General features: G+C 34.0%; 1 protein-coding gene across 1 annotated transcript; it reads left to right on the forward strand.

Moving 5' to 3' along the window:
- The first annotated feature begins 4,479 nt into the window (after positions 1–4,479).
- LOC139891078 (putative germin-like protein 2-1) lies at positions 4,480–5,215 on the forward strand. The gene is made up of 2 exons (XM_071874004.1): positions 4,480–4,591; positions 4,680–5,215. Exons 1-2 carry the CDS (start codon positions 4,480–4,482, stop codon positions 5,213–5,215), a joined length of 648 nt encoding a protein of 215 aa, XP_071730105.1.
- The last annotated feature ends 6,058 nt before the right edge of the window (positions 5,216–11,273 follow it).

Genomic DNA, 11,273 nt, shown 5'->3' on the forward strand with positions numbered 1-11,273 from the left:
AATTTACAGAATCAAACTCGTCTTGGTTTGACCGTGGTGACGGTCTAAGTGCGAGTAGGTCAGAAATTTCTGCACAACGTTAAAGGACATAGTGACGATCGGAGGGCCATAAATCCTAAACCGTAACTCGGATTAAGACGAGTCCTATATGAAAAGTTATCTACTCGAAAAGTTATATCTAAAAATAATAATCAAAACAGCCCAGGTCTACTGGTCTGATACAGAGACAGCAGGTCAGTAGGGTTTGGACTGAAACAGTAAGTTTAAGTGAGTTCCGGTGGTCTTGGTGCTTGATGTTCATCATGGTTCTCATCCTTGATGCATATAGCTTCAAGTGTACAACTCCTTGATGTGTCTACATCATCTCAACCAAGTCTTGACCATCATAACACTAGTGCAAGTCTAAGACATGAAGCACAACTCACTTAAGAGTTGCATGTAGTTTGATGTACCAAAGTTACATCAAAGTCTTAGGTTTGACACTTACATGAACTTTAAGACTAATAATAAGTTACAAACTTGAAAATAAACTTATAAAATCAAGATCTTAAAATGTAGAACATAGTTCTTAGTTAGATCTTGAAGATCCAAGACTCAAAAGTCTAGATCTAACATAAGTGTACAAAGTTATATTTAAAGAAAACTTATTTATATGTTCATGAACTTTCAAGTTAACTTTTAGTTCAAGATTAATGAGATCAAAGTTAACTAGTAACATTTGACCAATAATAACATAAATCATGAAATTAAAGTGCAAGTAAATGAAGTAAATAGCTAAGTAAACAAGTAATTAAGTTCATGGTTTGCATACTTTAAAGATTCAAGCCTAAGCTTGATCTTTAAGGAAAGTAAACTTTAAAGTTTATTTCATGACTCACAAGTATGCTTTCAACACATGAACTTACAAACTTTTGAAACAATAAAAGTAGAATCATAAGCTAGTAAGTTTATGTTCTTGTGTTCTTGATAAATACAAGATATTATGAAGAATCAAACTAGTAAGTTTGATCTTGTAACTAGTAAAGAATAACTAACAATTACATGTAACAACTAACAACAACAAGTAATCAACTACAAGTAACAAAGATGATGATGATGTTTGTGGGTGAAATGGCCACGGTTTTCATCAAGTAAAAAGAGGAAGAACAAGTTGTTTAAACACTTACAAGAAGAGAGAAAAGTGAGAGAGAATGAAGTGCAAGTTTGAGAGTGTTTTGGAAAATGAGAGAATAAGTGAACAAGTAAGTAGAAGTAATAAAAAAAATGCAATAAAACTCCCTCTTCAAAGGGGTGGCCGACGGTTTGGTGTCAAAAAAAGGGAAGAGGATTGTCCAAAAGTTCATGCATGGTAAAGCTTAATAAAGATGGATATTAGGGTTGATTTCATGGGGATTACATGCAACTAGATTCCAAAAGCCTTAACCAACTAGTTACACTCTAAATAATACTTACACTTTGAAAGACATGGGCTAAGTAGTTCATTAAGATGTAGGGTGGGCTCATGAGTCTTATTTCATGAGTCCATTAACTTTAAACAAGCCCAAGTCCAATTAATAACAAGTTAATCCAAATAAAGCCCAAGTAATTAACTAAAAACCTTAGTTAATTAAAATGATTAATAAAACTAATCATGAATGTAAATAATATCTAAAAATATTATTCGTGAAAGTTCCGGGTGTCACAAGGACGTTTCGGGCAATTAAAGTCAAGTTCGGGCAATCATGGCAACATGTAAATGTAATAACATACATTCGTTTTATCACACGTATTAATAATAACAATTATTAATAAATAAACGTTGGAAATTCCAGGGTCGTTACAGTAGTGGCTCTCGAGGGTTTAGCTTTTGGAAGCGAAGCCAAGATTTGGGTAGTTTAACCCCAAACACCATGCTCTAGTGTCGTTTGGAAATTAAACTTGAACGGTCGAAACTTGTATTTTTGAACGAAATTCATAAGACGGGTCGTTGTGGGCCCGGTGTTGTAAAACTCATTTTTATTGTGAAAAATATCTTAGTTTTACTTAATATGATGTATTGTGAAAGTCGTTTCATTTAAAAGTGTCGGAAGCGGGTTTTCCGCTCGAGTAAGTTGGACCCCTTGGTCAGAAATTTGTAGTTCATTTGGACACCGTCCAGACCCTTTGAATGCCATCCTGGTCTTTACTACTGGACGCCGTCCAGATACACTGGAACAGATTTTTTTTTTGTCGTGTTTCTGGTATAACGATGTCGGGTCGTTACAGTTTCGTATATCAGTTTCCGCGTTTTAAGTTTAAGTTTTCACTTTAGTTTCATGATTTAGTTTCGCGTATTGTGTTTAAATTTTCAACTACGACTATTCATTTTGATATTCACGTTCTAGTTTTACAATTCAGTTTTCAGTTTCGCATTTCAGCATTCAGTTTTACCTTTAAGTTTATAGTATAGCTTATGCCTTTTAGTTTTTGGTTTTCTTTTCAGTTTTCGTGTTTCAGTTTTTTAGTTTTCCGTTTCGAAAACTGAAACGTGAAACTGAAAACTAAAACGCAAAACTAAAAACTGAAACACCAAACTTAAAAATTACGCAAAAAACTAAGAACTGAAATACGAAAATGAAAACTGAAACATGAAATGCGAAACTAAAAACATAAACGCGAAACTGAAATGAAACAAGAAACCAAAAAACTAAAACGTGAAATTGAAATTGAAATTTCAAACGTGAACCTGAAAACTGAAACGCGAAATTTAATAAATAAACACGAAACTAGATAGCAAAACTGAAACGCAACACTGAAATCTAAACACGAAATTTAAAACTAAAAAACGAAATTGAAAACCGAAACGCTAAACGCGCTATTGAAAACCGAAATTCCAAACGTGAAATTGAAACTCAAAACCCAAAATTGAAAACTAAAAATTTTGACAGGTATGATGTATTAGTAGTCGTCGATGTTGTGGATGTTGTACGGATTTCAACCGGTCTTGTTGACCCATTAAGTTTTTATTTTGCTTAAAATGGGTTTAGATTGGACTTACTTTATTTATTTTTATTTTTTATTTTTCACAAGACCAAGTGGGTCCAAAACTATGACCCTTCGGAATATTTGTTTGTGTTTGGGTCTCAACTGCAATGACTTGTATTCATTTGCATCCTTAATTTAAGTTGAGATCCAATGGAAAAATCTCAGCCCTTGGATCAGAATTCCATCACATGTGATTGGATTTTACAATTACATGTGATTGGATTTTACAATTACATGTAATTGGATTTGACATGCAGAATCACATGTGATTTAGTTTTACAATCACATGTGATTGGAATGGAGAATCACACGTGATTGAGTTATTCCAATCATATGTGATTGGTTTTTATCGAATCCGATGATGAAGAGCGAGTCTTCATATGAACTTGAAGAGTGATTTTTCGAATCAAACATTTTCAAGCTGTGATTCCTTCATCAAAGTTGTTCAAAATCAATCCATAAGCACTCGTGAATCGTTAATTGAAGCTAAATCATCACATAATTCATGAAGATGAACACAAATAGTTGACTTTTTTCTCAAACCTTTGACCTTGAAATTCAAATTCGTTTCTTCGATTTAGGAACTGAGATTTTGCAGATAGTTTCACGATGAGATTGTAAACACTTCTACATTTTCACATTTCCTCAAATCGTTCTTGATTTATTTGGAGACCTAATCGCCTTGACTTTTTGAAGAACGAAGAACATGAAGCAAATAGTTTCAAATCTGTTGTTGTTGATTCAATTTGATGATGAACAAGGTTTAGGATTATGATATAGATCATGTATTTAAGCTCAATTCATTGTAAGAATCATCATGAGAAGAATTCACAATTTGAAGGTGATGAAGAACATGAACATACTCTTGGAGTTCCCCCAATTTGAAGGTGATGAGAAATTATATACAATTGATCTAAGGACTGGGATTTACCCGTTAGATCTCAACTTACAATTCAAATGAATATTCATCAAACTTCCATTTATATAAAAAAAATTGTTCCGTATTTATCTCACTAACTAGATGAGAATAAAGATCTATTTACTTCTTTTCTTTTTTTAGTTTGGCTCAGAATTCTATATATTTCGAATATACCATGAGATCTTTGGACCAATTCAATACATAATGATTCAAATTTATGTAAATGAATCAAAATGGTGATTTGACTAAATATACCATACCTAGCTGCATGAGCATTCCATCTGTTTAAATAATAATAATAATATAATTTAGATTAGAAATAGAAATGAACAAAAGTTGAATGCATCTTATATGAAATGGTATAAGTAGACTTTATCTATGTTTTACTTCTTCATCAATATTTTTTTATTGGTGGTGAAATAATAAGTCACCATATGTAACCTTCATGTTTCAATTAGTTTACTATAAAAGCATTACAAAGTTGCCCACTTTTTCTCATAAACTCTTCAATCTACTCAACTTCATTGCACAACAAGTTCTTCACTCCAGTCTTATTAATGGCGTCTCATTTGCTTATATTCGGTCTCTTGTTGACAGCTTGTTCATTCGCTTTAGCTTCAGACCCTAGTCCTCTTCAGGACTTTTGTGTGGCTGACCCAAATAGCAAAGGTAAAAACTTTTAAAAATCTTATTAGGAATACAAAGAAATATACTATACTATTCAAATGCTAACGAGTTTTGTATTTCGTTGTAACAGTTTTGGTAAATGGCGTGGTTTGCAAAGATCCGAAAGTTGTGACAGCAGATGATTTCCTTTTTAAAGGACTCAATGTTATGGGAAACACGTCGAATGCAGTTGGGTCTATTGTGACTCCTGTGACTGTAGTACAATTAAAAGGACTCAACACTTTAGGAATCTCGATGGCTCGTATTGACTTTGCTCCATGGGGTCTTAACCCTCCACACACACACCCTCGAGCTACTGAAATCTTGACTGTTATTGAAGGCAGTATTTTGGTCGGTTTTGTGACATCTAACCCTGAAAACCGTCTCATCACAAAACTACTTCAAAAGGGAGATGTTTTCGTGTTCCCACAAGGTCTAATTCATTTCCAGCAAAACGTCGGAAATGGATATGTTGTTGCTATTGCAGCTTTGAGTAGTCAGAATCCGGGTGTGATTACGATTGCAAATGCTGTGTTCGGATCAAACCCCGATATTAGTGCAGACATTCTTGCAAAGGCTTTTCAAGTTGACGCTAACGTGATTAGTCAAATTCAGTCTAAATTTTAAGCATTTATGTGTTTGAGTTACTTATTGTAATGTTAGTAATATGGTTTGTCATGTCCTGTAATATTTACAAGTGAATTAAACATAATTATGATTTTGATTATAAATCTTGATCCTTCCATTCTTTAAACAATTAAACTGGATGATCCAAGCTCAACCACTTAATTCTGCAACATCAAAAATGCATTTATAGTTTATGGGCTCTAAGTTTCTTATATCAGTATACTGTTGATTCCAACAACACTTATAGATTACATCCCTTCTTTGATTTTGATTTTGGTTCTGCTTTTATCGTTTCACGAACAAAATCCGTATGTATGAGATATATAGTTCATGGAGGTATTAAACAATATTATGTACTTTTCACGTAAATAAGTATGTGGGATGGGCCTGATAATTATCCATATTATCAATAAGAGAAGGGTCGTTCATATAATAGCCCAAACACTTGAACTACACACCTAATAAAATCTGACTATTTTAAGTGACAAAAACGTGTCCAAATATAGTAGTTTCTATTAAAATCCTATAATGATAATATCATTATTAGGCTAATTCCTTTCTTAAGAAAAAATCAAAAAGAAAAAAATCTAAACCCTTAAGGTGATGTCATTAATCTAATTAATGACTAATTAAATTAAGCCCTTAAAGTGATGTTATTAATCTAATTAATGACTAATTAAATTAAATATACTTATTTATTTATTTCATGTTTTTCGGGAAAAAAATCACTCTCAGTAATTATTAATTATGGGGTATTATATTATTATTCAAATACAAATATGAGTTCTCTTTACGAGAATAATTACGTTATATATGTATGCGGAATACACGTCTCAATAAAAGGTTCTATGTAGGCTTTTATGACAAGAAAAATAGTAATTATGATAAAAATTGGAAGATGATTGTGAGAGAATATATGTAGTTCATCTATTCCGACCAAGTTAAGTACATCAATGTGTTTGTAAAAACAACGAGAAGTTCATAGTCCGAATTCGTTGGGTCATTAAACTAAATGACTTTAGCGTTTAAATTCACTTAATGCATAAAATATATTATTAAACTAAACTGTTTCGTTTAAACAAACCCGTGGTTTCACGGGCATTTCACTAGTTTATATCTATACGTTTTGAGCTACCCCTGTTTTGTATTACTTGATTTTACTTTTCAAATTTATCAAATACTTTCTTTAAAGCAAATAAGTATCCATATAGTCAAGGTTGAAGAACTCGGATTTTAAAAAATTATCGTTTATACATTTTTGGAGAGATCTCGAAATTTCGAGGAGAACTCGAACCTTAACTACGTTGACCTTTTGGTTTTTTTAACAAAAATAAACACATAATATATATATATATATATATATATATATATATATATATATATATATATATATATATATATATATATATATATATATATATATATATATATATATATATATATAGGGGCAGGATCAATGGGGAAGTAACCAATCGGGGGAAAGCGGGGGGAAGCAAAAAAAAATCGTTTTTTGGATTATTTTTTTTTCCGGCATCAAGATCACACGAAAATATGAACATTTAGAAGAGACACTTCGTGATGAATGTCATTATTTAGGTGGGAAAACGATCGACAAAAATAACATTCAAGATAATATTGTTCGTGAAGAATATGAACGTCTTTTTCATGTTTTGTGAAGTAAAATTTAGCCCGATTTAGAGTTTAGGGTTTAGGGTTTGGTGTTTTGGGTTTATGGAATAAACCCAAAACACCAAACCCTAAACCCTAAACCCTAAACTCTAAACCGTTCGTGTTAAAAACTCAATCTAAATCCTAAATCTAAACCCTAAATCTAAACCCTAAACCCTAAATTTCTAAACCCTAATATCTAAACCCTATAAACCCTAATATCTAAACCCTAATATCTAAACCACAATAGCTAAAACCTCAACATATGCTCGAAAAACACGATAATTGTTATATATTACTTCTTCGAGCGTTTTCCCGCCAAAATAAAAACAATTATCACAAAGTGTCTCTACTAAATGTTCATATTTTCATCTCATCTATAATGTTCGTGAACAAAGTTTTTTCAAAAAACGAAAAAAAAAAAAAAGTTTTTACTTCCCCCCGCTTCCCCCGAATGGTTACTTCCCTCTTGATCCTACCCATATATATATATATATATATATATATATATATATATATATATATATATATATATATAAAGAGCTTTTTTCCAACTACAACTCCATTCTTGCTAGCAACTGCCACGTGTCCATTTGTTATTCGTTAATTTTAGGCCTTCATATAACACAATTCTTGCTAGCAACTGCTTCCACCCTACGCGGTACCAACACACACCGCCTGCTTCACACCTCATGCTTCATTACACTTGTTTGAAGATTACCAATTGGATTGGCAATTTGCCACGTATAGCCGACCAAATTATAACTTGTCGTCATCTCAAATCTATGATCGATATCCAATTTTCATCTTCAATTACAATTTACCTTCTTCTTTGTTTCTTTCTCACTTCCGATGCGCATCTTCCGCCAAGGAAAAATCATTTGTGAACTATCAAAGTGTAAGTTACATATCTTTTGTTACTTATGCCTCTATTTATGAATTTTTGTTGTTGTGTTTTAATATGTATGTTAAAATTAAAATTGATTGAATTTATTGTTCTTTATTGTTGGTGCCCTAAATTGGTTGTGAGTATTGTTGTGGTATTTGGATATATATATATATATAACCTTATAAGATTCTCTATTGATTGTATGTTTCTGTCATCCAGTAACTTCAATATCATTATCACTCTACCAGGTAATCCTTCATTAACTTATTATTACTCTCCACCCAAATATTAAAAATGGCAACCAAACCCTCTCAAACCTTCAAGCCCACCTTTCCCAATTCCATCCCAATTAAATCCAACTCCACAAATTTCCAATCTGCATATCCTAAATCTTCCAAGAATCATCTACCTTTTTCACAAAAATCCACCATTTTCTTGGGTAATCTTTCACGTTTTACTAATCCTTCTACTATCCGTTATCTCCTGCAAGGTTTCGGTACTATATTGGATCTTTCATGGAGAAAGGATCGGACCATCGCCTTTGTTAAACTTCAAAACATTATGCAGGCTGCCAGTGTTATTAAGTCTATGAATGGTAAGATCATTAATGGAATGAGGCTTACTGTGAACTACGCTAAGAACAATTTGAATCATGGTAATCCTCCTCAATCGTTTAACAAAAAAGATGTACCTAAGTCCCCTTTTATTAATCTGTCACGCAATTCAGAGGTGTGCAACCGTATGCACTTAACAGCTCTTATCATTGACAAAAATCCTATCACTGCCTTGAAGTTGTTTAAATGGCTTAAGGGTCGTTTCATAGCTATAGATTCGATCTCAGCATGGGGTCTTTTTGGGTACATTGTCCAATGTTCGGACGAAGAGAGCTTCAAAAGAATGACGATGGGTCCAACGTTGCGTGAAGACGAATTCATTGATGTTATTCCGATGAGTCAACGTAGGTTAAAGTATTCAAGGTTTGCTAAAGTTGCGATCTCGGGTATACCTTACGAGTGTGTATCTGCAAATTGTTCCATTGAAGTTGCACACAACTTTGGAAGAGTTCTTCATGTTAACAGTAACTCACATAAACTTAAGCGTGCCGACGCTGTGTTTGCTCTAATCGAAGTATTCTGTCCGGGACCAATCGATAAATTAGTCGATGCAAAAGTTGACAATGGCACTAGTTGTAAGTTATGGGTTGAGGAGATTAATTACAACGAAGAGATCGAAATTGTTCCAGATGAAGCTATTATCGAGTATAATTCTATACTACAGCTTTCCTTTAAAGTTGCAAGTGACATGAAAAACGATGACCAAAATGATACTTCAGTACCGGAATATGGTCAACAATCACCGGAAAAACCGCCGGAGATGCCACTGGAAGAAGGTGAGTTCAATGTTAACGGTAACAATTCGAATTTCCAAACCCCTTTAAAAGTCAACAAATATGTTGATGTGCATAATTCATTGGAAAAGGTTACTGAAAAAGTAACTAAAGCTGTTTTGTCCCATAAAGATAAGAAGCAAGGGTCTAGGTTGGTAGCTGATGAGATCAAAAGTACCATTTTCAAATCCCTTGAAAGGGATGGGCACCCTGACAGTCTGGATAACAAAACCAATACCTCCACGCCTGTTGACCTTTGCAATTCCCAAAACACCCCTTTTATTTTAAATCAAAAAGACTATCCAGCCCTTGAACAGATTTCCCCAAATTATCAAAACCCTTCTAATATCCCTGTTAATCCAGTCACTAAAGATTCATCCTTCACTGGTGATGATACGTCTTTTGCTGCAAAACTCAACACAAAACCCTCCAATCCCGTGTTCTTAAACGAATCTTGTATTGATAGCTCTAGTAAGGTTCGTAGCAGCCCTTCTACAAGAAAAAAGGATGTCCTTCTCCAACCTACTGTTGTTTCCAAAAATAGAGGCAAGGTTAAAGAGTACAATTGGATAGATGAAATTCCTTACAAGTCTGATATGTACGACACCGCAAGTGAAATAAATAATGGTATCTCTAGTGGCACCCCAAATTTAAATCAAGTGAATGGTGGATTCGGTTCTAAGAAAATGTCATACAAAGAGGAGATGTACAACTTCGGTATTTTAATGGGTAACATGACGGAAGAAACGCCCGAAAAACCTTCAAAGCAATGAGGCTCGCCTCATGGAACATCCGTGGCCTAGGTAACAAGTCTAGAGGCCATTTGGCGGGTGCAATTGTTAATCGTTTTCAAGTACAATTCTTTGCAATTCAAGAGACTATGGTAAATGAAGTAACTCTTCCCGTGTTAAATGAAATTTGGAAACATTATGTATTCGACGCAATTCAAGTTCAAGCAAGCGGTCGATCCGGTGGCCTCTTATCAATTTGGAGGACGGATGTTTTCTCCTTAATTATGTCATGGAAGAGAAGACATTGGATTGCCACCATATTGAGGTACGCTCCTTCCAATCAGGTGGTTCTTATTGTAAATGTGTACCCACCCCTTCATGAAAGTAAGAAAAAGATCGTTTGGGCACAACTTTCTAGTATTGCCCGTAATTGGCCGGGTCCTCTTTGTTTTGTGGGTGATTTTAATGCGGTGTGTTGCTCTGGCGAAAGATTAAGAGAAAATATTGATCTTGTAAGCATTGCTAATTTTAACGCTTTTATCAACAATGCTTTTCTTTTTGATATACCTTTATCAAACGACGAATTTACATGGGAAGGGCCTCTCGGGAAGTATTCTCGAATTGACAGGATGTTGATTAATCATATGTGGGTCGATTTTTGTCCTGATGCCGTTTTACAAACTGTTCAAACGGATAGGTTTGATCACAAACCGTTGGTATGGGGAAAGAAATTATGTTCTTGGGGTCCAAAACCGTTCCGATTCAATAATATGTGGCTTATGAAAAAAGGTTTCGTAGAGCTATGCGAATCCAAATGGGATTCCTTTCAGGTTGTCGGGTGGGCTGCTTTCGTATTGAACAAAAAATTGCGCTTACTCAAAAGTGAATTGAAATCATGGAATGCTTCCCAAAGAGACCAAGACTCTCTTGATCTTAGATTCTGTGAAGAAGAGATTAAAAGGCTCAAGAATTGTTTTAAAGTGCGTGATTTATCTGAAGTTGAAATCGCTTCTTTAGCTTCCTTGAAATTAAGTAAAAAGAAGATTTCTATTCGAATTGAATCAAAACGGAGATTGCAATCTCGTTTTCTGTGGTTAAAATTGGGTGACAAAAACTCGAAGTTCTTTTATACCGTCTCACGCATAAAGCAACAATCATCGTATATCGCGGGCTTGAATATTAATGGTTCTTGGGAGGATGATCCTTCCATTGTTAAGGAGCATGCTGTACGGTTTTTTGAGGTTCTTTTCACAGCTCCTGTTTTGCATTCTGATGCTACTGATTTCGATTGGTGTACTCTGAAAATGGGCCGTGTTCCAGCCCACTGTAAGGCTAGTCTTGAAGCACTTTTTGCTTCTGATGAAATTCTGAGTGTTATTAAGG

This window comes from Rutidosis leptorrhynchoides, chromosome 2 (genome assembly GCF_046630445.1).
Source record: "Rutidosis leptorrhynchoides isolate AG116_Rl617_1_P2 chromosome 2, CSIRO_AGI_Rlap_v1, whole genome shotgun sequence".
NCBI lineage: Eukaryota > Viridiplantae > Streptophyta > Magnoliopsida > Asterales > Asteraceae > Rutidosis > Rutidosis leptorrhynchoides.

Excerpts from the sequence above, each read along its gene's own strand:
- LOC139891078 (XM_071874004.1), top strand. The coding sequence starts at position 4,480 with ATGGCGTCTCATTTGCTTATATTCGGTCTCTTGTTGACAGCTTGTTCA. Across the intron at positions 4,592-4,679 it reads GGCTGACCCAAATAGCAAAG|TTTTGGTAAATGGCGTGGTT; the intron begins GTAAAAACTTTT and ends TCGTTGTAACAG.